This window comes from Zalophus californianus, chromosome 14 (genome assembly GCF_009762305.2).
Source record: "Zalophus californianus isolate mZalCal1 chromosome 14, mZalCal1.pri.v2, whole genome shotgun sequence".
Classification (NCBI taxonomy): Eukaryota; Metazoa; Chordata; class Mammalia; order Carnivora; family Otariidae; genus Zalophus; species Zalophus californianus.
In genome coordinates, this window is record NC_045608.1 from 16,574,583 (window position 1) to 16,590,172 (window position 15,590).

At 45.8% G+C, this 15,590-nt stretch overlaps 1 protein-coding gene across 1 annotated transcript; it reads left to right on the forward strand.

Moving 5' to 3' along the window:
- The first annotated feature begins 12,766 nt into the window (after nucleotides 1–12,766).
- On the forward strand, nucleotides 12,767–15,245 carry DYNLL1 (dynein light chain LC8-type 1). The gene is made up of 3 exons (XM_027576509.2): nucleotides 12,767–12,920; nucleotides 13,120–13,257; nucleotides 14,822–15,245. The coding sequence occupies exons 2-3, from the start codon at nucleotides 13,126–13,128 to the stop codon at nucleotides 14,957–14,959; spliced, it is 270 nt and encodes an 89-aa protein (XP_027432310.1). The 5' UTR covers nucleotides 12,767–12,920; nucleotides 13,120–13,125; the 3' UTR covers nucleotides 14,960–15,245.
- Nucleotides 15,246–15,590: the final 345 nt, after the last annotated feature.

Genomic DNA, 15,590 nt, shown 5'->3' on the forward strand with positions numbered 1-15,590 from the left:
AACTGTAATCACATCATCATATGCATCTTGTTCAATGCCCACCTCTTCCACATACAAAATGTAAATACCATTAGTATGGAGCCGTATCTGACTTACTTCCTTTCATGATCCTAGTGCCTAAACAGGGGCCTTGTACAAGTAGGTGCTCAATAAGTATCTGTTGAAAAAAATAAGTGACTAAGAGGCAGGGTGGGAACTCCCAATGTTTATCCTCTAAGTGGCCAAAGCACTTAGACAGGAAAAATTAAATAAGTAATGGAGCGTCTCTTGGGTAGGTGCCTAGGGATATACATCTCTGTACCTAGCACCTACCTTAGGGCCTGGCCCATTTTAAAAGCTCAGAGAATGTTGTTAGCTGAATAAGCATTACCTCTTCCATCTTCATGTATTCCTCCCTCCATGATGAGCTCATCCAGTCTCATGGCTTTAAATGTCACTTATAAACTGATGACTCCCCAAATTATAGCACTGGCCTGGACCTCTTCCCAGAACTCATATATCTAACTACTTATTTGACACCTCCCCTTGGAATGTCTAATAGGCATCTTAAACTTAACATGGCCAAAACAACTTTTTGTTTCTGTTTTGTCCAGCCTTCCTCAACCCAATCTATTCTTCTCATTGTTCAGGCCACAAGATTTGGAGTCATGCTTTGACTCCTCTCTTTCCTCACACCTTGCATTCAATTAATCAGCAAATCTGTCAGCTCCACCCTCAGAATATATCTAAAATCTAACCACCTCTATTCCTACCTCTGTCTGGTTCAAGCCATCTGATGCAATAGCCTTTACCTGGCCTCTCTGCCCCCACTGACTTCTCCACACTCTATCCTCCACCCATTCATCTAATCTTGGCTCAAATGGCACCTTCTTGGAGAGTCCTTCCCAGAAACCTCTATTTAAAACAAGACTCCTCATCCTGTCACCCTTGGTTCTCTTCTTCTACTTTATTTTTATCCATTGCACTTACCAGGGTATGACATATTTTTGCTTGTTTATTATCTTTATTCTCCTGTTAGAATATAGGTTCCATGAAGATGGGATATTGTGCATTTTGTTCTCTTGTACATTCCTTTAAAATTTTTTTTTTTTTTATTAGAGACAGAGCACGCATGTGGGTGAGCAGGGTCGGGGGTTGGGGAGTGAGCAGCAGAGGGAGAGAAAGAATCTTAAGCAGGCCCCACGCTCAGTGTGGGGCCCAATGCAAGTGCTCCATCTCATGACCCTGCGATCATGACCCGAGCTGAAATCAAGGGATGCTTAACCAACTGAGCCACCCAGGCAACCCTCTTGTACATTCCTAATCGGGTTTTGGTTACCAATTACTATATATGGGGCGGGGGGTTTTCCCTCACACCAACAAGCAATTCTCTGGACACCAGCTTGGTGTCCTACAATTCACCTCAATTCTGACACTCTATGTGGAGATAGCATTAGAATCCACAGGTTAAGGGCCCAGTCCTGCAAGACTGCCCCACCCATCCCACAGCAGAAGCCAGTCACAGGCCCAGGTTGTTACCTGTACTACTACTTCTTCTTCTTTTTCTTCTTCGTGTGTGTGTGTGTGTGTATGTGTGTGTGTGTGTATGTGTGTGTGTGTGTGTGTGTGTGTGTGTGTGTGTGTGTGTGTGTTACCTATACTTCTAACTGGCTATAAATCAGAGGTTTCCATGACCCTCTCCTTGGGTTTGATTAATTTGCTAGAGCAACTCACAGAACTCAGAGAAACATTTTATTTACTGGATCAGCAGTTTATTATGAAAGGATGTAAAAGGAACAGCCAGATGGAAGAGACACACATAAGGCTAAGTATGGGGAAAGGGCTCAGAGCTGCCACACCCTTTCCCAGCCTGCCACTCTCCCTGCATCTCCACATGTTCACCAACCCAGAAGCTTTCCAAACCCTGTCCTTCCGGGTTTTTATGGAGGCCTCAAAACAGTCATGATTGACTAAATCATTGGCATTAGTTATTATTGAACTCAACCTCCAGCCCCTCACCCCTCCCTTGGAGGTCAGAGGTGGGGCTGAAAGTTCCAACCTTCTAACGGTTGGCTCCACTGGCAATCAGCTCCAATCCTTAGGTACTTTCCAAAAGTCACTTTATTAACATAAACATAGTAGAGAAAGACTTGTTATGATAGCAAGACACCCAATTCACCCATTTCACCCATTTCAGGAACTGAAACTAGAGACCAAATGTTATGACAAAAGATGCTGCCACAGAGACACAAACTGATTACAAATAAAGTGATACAATAGCTGAGTTGTGTTTAAAAAGGAAAAAAAAGGGGGACGCCTGGGTGGCTCAGTTGGTGAAGTGTCTGCTTTCGGCTCAAGTCATGATCCCAGGGTCCTGAGATCAAGCCCTGCATTGGGCTCCCTGCTCAGTAGGGAGCCTGCTTCTCCCTCTCCCTCTGCTGCTCCCTCTGCTTGTGCTCTCTCTCTCTCTCTCTGTCAAATAAATAAAATATTAAAATAAAATAAAATAAAATGGAAAAAAAGATGCTGCCATTTCTTTAACTGCTCAGGAAATTCCAAGGTTTTGGGAGCTCTGAGCCAGGAACCTGGATGAAGATCAAATATATATTTTTCATTATAAGTCACAATATCACAATCCTCCACACCCAGAACAATGACCGACACCTAGTTCTCTCTCAAAAATCTCTCAGTGGGCGCCTGGGTGGCTCAGTTGGTTAAGCGACTGCCTTTGGCTCAGGTCATGATCCTGGAGTCCCGGGATCGAGTTCCACATCGGGCTCCCTGCTCAGCAGGGAGTCTGCTTCTCCCTCTGACCCTCCCCCCTCTCATGTGCTCTCTCTCTCTCTCTCATTCTCGCTTTCTCAAATAAATAAATAAAATCTTTAAAAAAAAAGAATCTGTTCTCCTTTAAAAAAAAATCTCTCAGCAGTCCCTAAAATCTTTTTTTTTAAGATTTTATTTATTTATTTGAGAGAGAGAGAGAGAGCACAAGCTGGGTGAGGGCAGAGAGAGAAGCAGATTCCCCGCTGAGCAGAGAGCCCCATGTGGGACTTGATCCCAGGACTCTGAGATCAGGACCTGAGCCGAAGGCAGATGCCTAACTGAGCCACCCAGGTGCCCAAGGCCCTAAAATCTTAAAAAAAAAAAAAAAAAAAATCTTTCAGCAGTCATGAATGAAAGTCTGAATGAACTCTTGAGTTCTGGAGAGACAAGTTTCTCCCTGTCAGTGAAAAAGAATGCAGATGCCAGAAATCAGATACCCACAACTTGTTCCTTTGTCTGGGCCCTAGAATAATTGAGATTTAACTGGTGGCCATTTTGCACATAATTAAAGAGTGGTACTGAGGTCCCTAGTGAGTCAGAGGGGGCTGTTAGCTCCCAGAGCAAGTACAGGTCCTGCTTCTTAGCGCACACTGGAGGGAACTTGTTCTGTAATTGTTGGATGTCCCATCCCTTCATCTATAGTAGGCCTGCCTGCCTTGTGGTCTTTACAAGGGGCTGTGAATTTGGCATTCATGAAATTTGGACTCAGTCTAGATTGTTTACAGCAGTCATTCTCAACTGGGACCATTTCACCCTCCAGGGGACATTTGGTGTTGTCTGCAGACATTTTTGGTTGATAATTGGGCATGAAATGCAATTGGCGTCTAGTAGGTAGAGGCTATGGATGCTGAGAACATCTTCCAAAGCACAGGATGGCTCCCCAACAAAAAACTTTCTGGTCCAAAATGTTAATGCCAAGGTGGAAAAATCCTGGTTTAGGGTAACATTAATAATTGGTAGCTGGCATCGTTGACTTTTGCCATGTGCCAAGTCTTGCACTATATAATTTATATGCACCATCTCAATCTCCAAATTGTCCCTGAGAAACAAGGACTATTGCAATCCCCATTTTACAAATAAGAAAACTGAGGCTCAGAGAGGTGGACTCACTTACCTAAGGTTACACACTTTAGTTGGGGTAGAACCGGGATGCATACCCAAGCCCACGTGGCCTTTTAGCCTCTGCTCTGCGTTGCTCTGCCCACTAGTTGGAAGCTGAGTGGGGTGAACTAGGCCTTTCTGGATGTGCCTGAATTCATCTGCTGCCCCCCATGGACAGAAGGCTGAGCAGTGAGCCTTCAGAGGGGTCTGTCCACTCAGGCAAGGTTTGGCTATCGGCCAGGGAGATTTTTCTTCCCTGAGGTGTCCTAGCCTGTCTGGCCTCACTCTCCCTGCACTGCAGTACAGTACTTGGCTCTAAAGCCCAGTTCCCCTGCCAGCCCCAGGCTAGTGCCAGCCCTTCTCTATGGGGAGGAAGTTTCTGGATTCAGACCTAGGCCTTGTGCACTCTCCCATGGAGCCCATCCTTTCTGGGCAGGAGTCCTTGAATCAATTCTGGGAGTTGCAAGGTCACATCTCACATGTCCTTTCAGGTAAGGGAGGGCTAGGGCTGCTGGGCTGATGACAGAACTGGTCCAAGATAGGGCTTGAGGTCCCGGGAAACCTTGAAAAATGATTGCTGGACATGGCTGGGAACAGTGTAATCCTGGACCAGTGGCAAGCAGCGGTGGAGCAGGCTGTGGTCTTTTCTAGCCTATTTGTGGGAGGGTAGAGCTCCAGGCCCTGCAAGGGATCCCTCAGCCTGCTTATGAATAATCTCAAAGGTCTTTCTGAAGGCCCTGGGAAAGTGTGGTGGCTAAAATACAAAGGTAGTTTGTCCAGGGAAGATCAAGACAGTCAAGGGCCAATCTAGGGTCAAGTGTGAAAGGAAGCAGTGTTGAATTAGTTTGAAATATCCATCCTTCCATCCATCCGTCCATCCATCCACCCATCCAACATATATGTAGGGGGCTTCAGCCAGGAGCCAGGGATACCTACAGTCTCCAGGAACTGGAGCATCATCTCTCTTTGTCTGGGGAGGTGGGGCAGCTCAGAGGTTCTCCCTACCATATGTGACTGCAGAGTCAGACCCAGCTCTGCCATTTCTGAGCAGGGTGACTGTAGGCAAGGGACTTCACCTCTCTGAACCTAATTTTCCTCATCTGTGTAACGGAGAGACCAGCATCTGTGTAACGGAGAGATTCTTGATATCCACCCCATAGAGTTGTAAGAAGTCAATGAGACAATTAAGTTCTCTTAGTATAAGTATATAAGCATATACTAAGTATATAAGTATATAAACATATACTAAGTTCTCAATACATAACAGCAATAGCTACCATTTTTTTGGACCTTGGTTAGGTCTTAGATGCATTATTTAATATAATCCTTCCCACCACCTTATAATAAATATACACCTTATACATTTGCCATTTAAAAATCAGGAACCTGGGGCGCCTGGGTGGCTCAGTTGGTTGAGTGTCTGACTCTTGATTTTGGCTCAGGTCATGATCTCAGGATTGTGGGATTGAGCCCCTCAGCCACCCAGGCTCTGCGCTCAGTGGGGAGTCTGTTTCTCTCCTTCTCCTTCTCCCTCTGCCCCTCCCCCTGCATGCACATGCTCTCCCTCTAAAATAAATGGATAAATCTTAAAAAAAAAACAAGAAAGAAAATGCACATTTTCAGGTTTAGAAGATTTTTCAAGCAAGTTTTTTTTTAAATATTTAATTTATTTATTTGAGAGAGAGAGAGCATGAGAGGGGCGAGGGTCAGAGGGAGAAGCAGACTCCCTGCCGAGCAGGGAGCCTGATGCGGGACTTGATTCTGGGACTCCAGGATCATGACCTGAGCTGAAGGCAGTCGCTTAACCAACTGAGCCACCCAGGCGCCCCTCAAGCAGGTTTAGTAGCTAGAGTGGAATAGAGTGAGTTGCCCAGATATGTGATGCTATGGAACCCCAGGTGGGCCAATTCAGTGGACTCTGGGGAGGGAATCTGAACATTCATTTCAGGAGTTTGGGTTACTCTAGGGCAATTGTTTTTTATGCTCCTTGGGTTCTAAAGCCCTTCGTACATCTGCTGGAAGTTATAGATCCTCTCCCTGGAAAAATGCCTTTGAACACAACACATATTTTGCGCATAATTCTAGGGGGGTGGAAAACCCAACCATGGACCCCCTTTAAGAACCCTCCTCTTAGGGCAGCATTTCCCAAGTGTGGGACCATATCACTAGTGGTCTCCAAGATCAGTTTAACAATATGAGGACAAACTGTTTTATATTCTAATATTTATTCATGTTTTATAGTTACCTTCCATTTATGACAAATGAGACTGGTTTTCCATTTATTTCCATTATTCCATTGTGGAATGAGTGCTGAATAATGAATGGATATAGCACCAAAATGCCTACACTTAGAGCTGCACGAAGACAATATCTGGTGTAGTTCTGATTGGCAGCAGGGAGGGGACAACTCATCATAGGCACTAGGGGATTCCCTGGGAAGGGGAGAAAGTGGAGACTCAACCTCATTTTTAGTTGGTGAGAACCATCTGATCAGATTTAGAAAGCCTGAGAATAGGTCATTTCCTATGTAATGTAGGATGTAATATATATGTAATATGTAATAATATACATTTGCCTTTTAAAATATACTTATTTTAGGGGCACCTGGGTGGCTCAGTTGGTTAATCTCTGCCTTCAGCTCAGATCATGATCCCAGGATTCTGGGGTCAAGCCCTGCGTTGGTCTCCTTGCTCTGCAGGGAGCCTGCTTCTCCCTCTCCCCCTGCCTGCCATTCCCCGTGCTTGTGCTGTCTCGCTCTCCCTCTGTCAAATAAATAAATAAATAAATAAAATATTTTTAAAAATTTAATAAAATAAAAAATAAAGGGAGTTTAATTAAAGAAAAATATTGAATAAATAGTAGTAGAGGTAGGGCACAGGTATGGCAGGTATGGCAAAAAATCATGAGAATGATTTAGGAAACTTCTCTGGGGTTTCTACTTGGTGGAGTTATAGTGGGTTTACTCTAGTGTCATCTGAACTTCCAGTGGACCCTGGAAATGACCTATTCTCAGGCTTTCTAAATCTGATCAGATGGTTCTCACCAACTAAAAATGAGGTTGAGTCTCCACTTTCTCCCCTTCCCAGGGAATCCCCTCGTGACTATGATGAGTTGTCCCCTCCCTGCTGCCAATCAGAACTACACCAGATATTGTCTTCGTGCAGCTCTAAGTGTAGGCATTTTGGTGCTATATCCATTCATTTATTCAGCACTCATTCCGCAAACATTACGTGCCATTTAGCAAGCATAGACCACACTCCATTCACTCCTAGAAAGTATAAAATCCCTGGCACCCAAGGATAAGCTAGCCTGTCTGATGTGACAGAGTACCAGATCTGGAGTCAGACCAGGCTCCATAACTAACTTGCCGTGTAATCACAAGCAGGTCCTTTTCCTTCTGTAGTGTCTTTTTTCTGACACCGCTTCCATCACTGTTTTTTTTACCCCCTAACACCAAGCACTTATTTTTCCATACAGATTCTTCAATTCTCCAACATCAACAATCCAATTCAATTCTGACACTGACTTGATCTCGGGGTCCTGAGATCGAGCCCACGTGGGCTCTGCACCCAGTGAGGAGTCTGCTTGGGATGCTCTCGCCCTCTGCCCGTCCCCCAAGCCTCTAAATAAATAAATAAATAAATAAATCCTTAAAAGAAAAAAGACTGCCCCCACTTCAGATGTCCCTACAAGTGAGGTTCCCACTCTGCCCAGCTGATTAAAAATTTGGGGGTTCTGATGACGCCCTCCTCAGGTTTGATAATTCTGTAGAACAACTCACAGAACTCAAGAAAGTACTCTACTTACTATTACAGATTTATTATAAAGGACAACTGAGGAACAGCCAAATGGAAGAGATGCATATGGGGGGGATGCAGAGTTTCCATGCTCTCTCCAGGGGCACCACCCTCACAGTACTTCATGGTTTGGGAGTTTTTATGGAGATCTCATTACCGAGGCATGGCCACTGGAGATTGGATTTAATCTCCAGCCCCTCTCTGTTCCCAAAAGGTGAGGAACTGGGGAGGGTCAGAGAAGGGGACATGGCTGGGGAAGGGGGTTGGAAAGTTTTAAACCTCTAATCACAAGGTTGGTTCCTCTGGGGACTAGCTATCTAGATATCTGAAGCTGGGGCACCTGGGTGGCTCAGCTGGTTAATTGACTGCCTTCGGCTCAGGTCATGATCCCAGAGTCCTGGGATCGAGTCCCACATTGGGCTCCCTGCTCACTAGGGAGCCTGCTTCTCCCTCTGACCCTCTCCCCTGTCATGCTGTTTCTCTTCTCTCTCAAATAGATAAATAGAATCTTTAAAAAAAAAAAAAGATATCTGAAGCTATCCAGCCCCCCTCCTGCAAAAAGTCACCTCATTGGCATAAACTCAGGTATCAGTAGTTAATAGGGGCTCATTATGAATAACAAAAGCAGACTCCAGATAATTCCAAGGGCATTTAGGGCTCTGTGTCAGGAACTCTAGACAAAGACCAAATATATATATATATTATTATAGCATGTCTTCTCTGAGTCTGTCTTCTGGTTGGAAAAAGAGAGTATTCAGCTAGATGAGAGGACCATAGGCTGTATCCAGACTTCACTGTATTTTAAAAAATCAATTTGCAACCAACATTTAAAAATGATATTTCTCTCAAAAATAATCCAGATGTCTCATTCCTCTTGAAAAATCAGAAGATTTAGCAACACTGGGTCAGCATTCCCAAATGGCAATTATCTGCCTGGCACTTTTAAAGAGGCTTTTTCTAGGGGCACTGGGTGGCATAGTTGGTTAAGCATCCAACTCTTGGTTTCGGCTCGGGTCGCGATCTCAGGGTCCCGGGATAGAGCCCTATGTTGGGTTCAGTGTGGAGTCGGCTTGAGATTCTCTTCTCTCCCTCTGCCCCTCCCCACTGCACACTCTCTCTCTAAAATAAATAAATAAAATCTTTAAAAAAACTTTTTTTTAATTAAAGGGCTTTTCTATTTGCCATAGTTCCTACCACTTCCACCTACCTCACCTCGCTCACCAGCTGGGCCCCTTGTATTTCAAACCCTCAAACCTATGATACTAGAAGGATTAGGTTCCCGTTGACTAGAAGCTCCTTGAGGTTGGGACAGTAACTGAATCTAGGTACATATTTCAAGCATCTGTGCTGCACAGTATATTTCTCTGATAATTAGGGGATGCCTCACTGTGGGATGAATAGATAGGAAATGAGAAATAATTCTGCAAAAATAAGTGATAAAGGAATGAAAAAGACAGGTATTTGGTTCCTAGAAACAATACCCCCCCAACGGGTCTTTGGGGATCAGGCACAGACCAGAAGGCATGGATTTCTGGTAGTGCCCTTCTTTCACATTTATGGAAAATAATTATAGCGTCAAGAGCTGATGGAGATGAGCAGTACAAGCACAGGCATGTGAGGGAACACAGGTGCTACAAATGGAGAACAAGTTATAGGCATTTACTAAACAAAACCCTATTATCTGTTAGAAAACTTTAATATCATCCCACTTATTTATTTATTTATTAAGATTTTATTTATTTATTTGACAGAGAGCAAGAGAGGGAACACAAGCAGGGGGAGTGAGAGAGGGAGAAGCAGTCTTCCCGCTGAGCAGGGAGCCCGTCGCGGGGCTCCATCCCAGGACCCTGGGATCATGACCTGAGCTGAAGGCAGACGCTTAACGACTGAGCCACCCAGGCGCTCCCCATTTCTTTTTCAAAAGATTTATCTATTTATCTATTTATTTATTTATTTGAGAGAGAGCACGCGCACAAGCACGGGGGTGGGGGTGGGGGTGGAGGTGGAGGCAGAGGGAGAGAGAGACAGTCCCAAGCTGACTCTTCCCTAAGCACGGAGATGTCACCATCGCAGCAGAAACCAAGAGTCCCACTTAACTGCACCACCCAGGCGTCCCAACATCATCCCATTTCAAACTCCTTGTCTTCAAAGTTATAAATAAGAAAAAGGTGGACTATCTAATCAGCTAAATATATTAAGATAATATTGAAGTTAAGAGAATGGATTTAAGGGGCGCCTGGGTGGTAGTGTTGGTTAAGCGCCTGCCTTTGGCTCAGGTCATGATCGCGGGGTCCTGGGATCCAGCCCTGTGTCAGGCTCCCTGGCTCAGCAGGGAGTCTGCTTCTCCCTCTCCCTCTGGCCCTACCCCCTGCCTGTGCTCTCCCGTTCCCTCTCTCTTTCTCTCTCTCTCAAATCAATTAAAAACAAAGAGGGAGAGATAGAATGGATTTTAGGATCATCCAGACCTGGAACTTATTCATTTATTAACAATGTGAACTTGAGGGGCACCTGGGTGGCTCAGTCAGTTAAGCGTCTGCCTTCGGCTCAGGTCATGACCCAGGGTCCTGGGATCAAGCCGCACATCAGGCTCTCTGCTCACCGGGGATCTTGCTTCTGCCTCTTCCTCTGCTGCTCTCCCTACTTGTGCTCTCTTACTCTCTCTCTAATAGATAAATAAATGAATAAATAAATAAATAAAATCTTTAAACAAAAAATGTGACCTTGAGAAAGTCAACGTCCTAATCTGTAAAATGGCAATGTAAGACCTGGTAATTTTAATTCAATGTAAATTTAATTCAATGCATACTATAAATGCAATTGCAGACCCTGATTTAGATGCTGAAGACACAGCAGTGAACAAGACAGAGACAGAGAGACAATAACCAAGCAAATAAATATGAGATAATCCTTCTGAAGGAATAAATGAAGCAGGTACAATGGAGGAAATAGAAGTGTTGTAGAAAGTCACTAAAGGGTGGTGGTAGTGGCAAGTAGAGATGGGAGGTCAGGGAAGGTGGCATTTGAGCTGAAATCTAAATGAGCAGACAGCTATGCCAAAAGGGAGACAGGAGGAAAGGGGTCCCAAGCCCAGCTGTTGAGGAATAACTGAATGAATGAAAGCACTCAGTGGTAAACAACCACTCAATAAACAGCTGCTATTCTTATTATGGCATATACTTTACTCTCAGCTCCTTTTATTCAAACAAGGAGAAGCTGGCCAAGGCATAGATCAGAGGAATAAATATATATATTTGAAAAAAATATATGAAGAATAAATATAGGAGCACCTGGGTGGCTCAGTCAGTTGAGTGTCTGACTCTTGGTTTTGGCTCAGGTCATGTCTCAGGGTCGTGAGATTGAGATTCCCTTTCTCTCTTCTTCTTCCTCCCCGCCCCCATCCCTCCTGCTCCTGAGCCTGGGGTGCAGGCACATGTTTCTCTCTCAAATAAATCAATCTTTTTTTAAAAAAGTAAATATAAACATGTTCATGTAAAGTAAAGGCCCCCAAGAAAAATTCAGGTTCTGGCCTCATAAGGAGATTCCATAGCTCTGAATCATACACCCAAGTCAGGTAAAGGCACTCACCCAGCCTCACCCCTGTTGCCAACCCAACTTCATCCTCCTTACACCATACAGAACTATTTTAACTCCTGAAACCCATAATCCCTCCACTGGAAACCTGGAACTGGGAACCGCCTCTTAATTTTATTTAATTGATACGCATATGTGGTACCTGAAGCTCTTCTCATTATTCTCATCTGTTCTCTTTGGAATTGTGTGCCTGTCTGGTCCAATTGTTATTAAGGGGCTCTGGGTTAACCAGAGTAATGGTCAAGAAGGAAAATGCAGAAATGTAAACAGAAAGCTTCCGTTTGTATGATGAATCTGGTAACTTGTTTATGGAAGTGCAAAAACACATTATAGGCATTTAAGCATTGGTCAAAATCTTGCTGTGACTCTTGGGATAGTTCCATAGTTTTTGATAAGATGTACCGAGCACTTACTACAATGCCACACCTTGCGCTGAGGAACTTCAAGAGCATCAGTTCCTTTAATATTTTCAACATGCCTAGGAAGTGGTTTCCTTTTATATTCAGTCCCCCCTTCACGGATAAGAAAACTGAGATTCAATCAGCTAGTAAATGACAGTGGTGGGATTTAAATCCTGATCTGACCCTGCTCCCCAACCTCTCAAGACCACTTACTGGTTAGTCTCCCAAAGCCAGCGGAAAATACCGCTGAAGGACGCCCTTCTATCCGTTAGGGTACTTCCGCCTTAGAGATAAATCCGCAACCAAGAAACTCCCTCACAGGAAAGACTGCCTCAACGAGCAAGAAGCCCCATCCCCACACACATACCTGGGATCAGCACTTCCTAACCCTAGCCCCTTGAAGGAAGTCTCCCTTGCCCAGCCAGAATAAGGAAACCTCTCCCATTCCTGAAGACCTTACCCCCCACCCCCAAATTTCAGAAGAGGCCCGGCTACATAATTTGTGGGACCCAATGCAAAATGAAAATGTGGGGTCCCTTGTTAAAAAAAAAATTAAGAATTTCAAGAATGAGAGAGTGAGCATTAACCAAGCCCTGGGGCCCCTCTTCGGCAACTGCCCTGGTTACTCGCCCATAAAGCCAGCCCTGCTTCAGAAATACCCTTTAAGTAAACGGACTGGCTACCTCACTTAGAATCCTTAAACCCTTTGGACCTGGGGTGGAGGTGGGGGTTACGTAGGACACCCAGCTTCCCAAGATATTCGAGAACACACCCTGGGACAACCTTTGAAAATCTGGAGGCACTTCTCTTGGCTTGGGCACAAAGTCCCCTCGCACCTCTCTAGTCTCTGGGTGGTCCTCGCGACCCCGCCCCAGCTCCACCTTCGGGGTGTGTGGGCCTCACCGCGTGCGGCTCATTGCCGGGGCAACCGACGCCGCGAGCGATGCATTGTGGTCTGCAACAGAATGCAGGAGAAAGATCCTGAGGGAACCATTGAGTCTATAGGCCAATGGGAGAGTCCTGGGGGCTGCGTCAAGCCAATGGGGACGTTCCTAGGGGGGCGGGGCTGGCGGGAGCAGGGCGGGGCCTAGGCACTAGGCGGCGGCGGCTGGCGTGGGGCTCCTTAGATGCGCCACGGCTTTGGTAGCGACGGTAGCTCTCGCCGGGTCTGAGTGTCGCCAGCCCCTCCCCCAGGAGACCGTTGCAGTTGGCCGCCCCCTGCTCCTCGGTGAGAGACTCGGGGGCTGCGGGGGGCTTCGCCGCCTGGTTACATCTCCCGCCGGACTTCTCCCGCTGTTCGGTCCGCGCGGCCCGCGCTTTCTGAGAAGTGGGGTGGGGGGCGGGAGGAGCGGACTGGGGTTGCTGGCGCCTTACAGGCGCAGCCTGCACCCCAACTCCTCACCTCTTGCCCGGGCCTCGCCCCCCAGGTAACCATGTGCGACCGAAAGGCCGTGATCAAAAATGCCGATATGTCGGAGGAGATGCAACAGGACTCGGTGGAGTGTGCGACTCAGGCGTTGGAGAAATATAACATAGAGAAGGACATTGCGGCCCATATTAAAAAGGTGAGGACAGGGCGGGCGGGCAGGGGGGGCTCGGGCCGTTTGCGCGCAGCTGGGGCGAGTCACAACTTAGTCCTTCTCCCCGATCCTGCGTCCCCAGAGCTCTTGGCAGACATCCTTGGAGGCACGCAGGGCAGCTCGGGTGTAGAGGTTTCCAGAAAGGACGCAGATGAATTTTGCGCTCCTGATGAGAAGACCAGACCCTCCGCGCCCGAAGTTTTTTTATTACCCAGCTCCGCAGGGGGAAAGCGCCACCTAGCAACGGTTTCTAGGATCAGGGAGCAGCGGTTCCCCCTCTTCTGCATGATTCCTGCGCGGAGGATCCATCTGGGTGTTCCGGAGGGGGGGAGCTGCGTGGGTGTTTACAGCCGGGCCGGAGGGAGATCTTGCCAGCCTTTCAGTGAGGAGTTGGTCGGCAGTTGAGGGAAAGTGGGTGGTAGTGGTGGTTAGGGGGCTGGGGTGAGGGCTTGGTAAATGGCAGTCTGTAGAAAGCTGGCAGGACTGCCAATTTCTCCCGAGCTGTGTTTTCTGGAAGGGAAGGGAACTGGCAGCTTAAGCCGTGGGAGGGTTCCTAGTTGAGAATGGGGAGATGAAAGACTTCAGATGGAACAGAAATACCTTTTTTGACAAACGCAGCCGTGGGTTCCTCTAACTTGTAAGAATGTTTTTCCAGTAGATGTAAAAGATGTTCATGCTGCATACAGCGTGAGAGCCGAATTTTGTGTAACTCCTCACAGAGACTTGTAAGAATTACATAGAGAAAGACTGGCTTTGGCGCCCGCCCTACAGTCACCTAGTGAAGAAATTACCACAGGCGTTCTTGTTCTCAGAGCCCCTTTGGCTGAGGAAAATAGGGAAAGTTGTTCCTGCAGTTTGCTATCTTTGTGTACTAGGTGATAGATTAGCACCATCAGGATAGATGTGGAAGAGAGGGCTATTGAAATTAAGGATAAAATCTGACAGGTGACTATCAGATTCTGCTTCTACCATTCTTTTTGTGGGAACAGTGGATTGCAGAGTATCTGGTACCCTTTAAATTTTGATCCACAGTGGTTTAAATGCGAATTGAGGCTTTGCCCTTCACACATCTTTTGTTTTCATTGATACTGGAGTGCAGTTAAGGAATGGGGTATTTGGGGCTAAATATTTACCATTTTGGATTTTGTGGTGCGTGACCTACAGGAGGATAATTTCGTTTGTTCTGTTTACACATAACATGATAAACTGGAACTGTTATCACCTGCTGTCAATTAAGGAGAATATCGTAGGAGCTATGAAGGCGAAATTACCATGATAACAAAGTGCCCTGTCTATGAGGCTGCCTTTACTGCCTTTTACCTCCCCAGCCCCCATTCTCAGCTTAGCTCAGACTGCAAGTATGTATGCATTAATGCACTATGTAGGCGACTTGGAGCTGGGGAACATTCTTTCATGCTAAGAATTTGCAGATGCTAACGTTCCTTCTTTCTGCCCCTACAGGCTCTGCTTATCTAGGAGGCAAACTCTGACCTCTGGTTTAGCACTGAAATTCTAGTGTTCTTTTTCTTTCCCCCTCTCCCCCTACCAGGAGTTTGATAAGAAGTACAACCCCACCTGGCACTGCATCGTGGGGAGGAACTTCGGTAGTTATGTGACACATGAAACCAAACACTTCATCTACTTCTACCTGGGCCAAGTGGCCATTCTTCTGTTCAAATCTGGTTAAAAGCATGGACTGTGTCACACACCCAGTGATCCATCCAAAACCAAGGACTGCAGCCTAAATTCCAAATACCAGAGACTGAAATCTTCAGCCTTGCCTAGGGGAACACCTCGATCTTTGAACCTTTATTGTGTTGTTTTGTACAGGGCATTCTCTGTACAAATTTGTTGTGGTTATAAAACAATTAGCAAAACAGCTTACATTTGTATTTATTTTCTATTCCATACCTCTACCCCATGTTTTTTCCCCTAAAATCCATTTCTTTCAAAATAAATCTGTTGGAGAAGTGTGTGTTAGTTACGATTTGTTCAAATCTAGGGTTGAAAATGGCTTATCACTTAATCTTGAGTAGGTTAGTGGGGGTCAGTCCTTGAAGTGAGTTTCTGTGGGATGTAATAGACTAGTCTATTCATAGTGCTCATCTTGAGTCTTTACTCTCGCCCATCCTGCAGCTGTCGTGCATGGAAGAATACTGCTCAGAAGTGCACGTTAAGAAACACATGGCACAGAAACTTTTGGGTTAAATCTCATTACTAATCTGATAAATACTATCCTTAAGTGCTCATTTTATTAAAAGAGGGTGTTCTGGACTTTGGGCCTCAGGTGGTGGTGGTGAATGTGTAGAACTTTATCG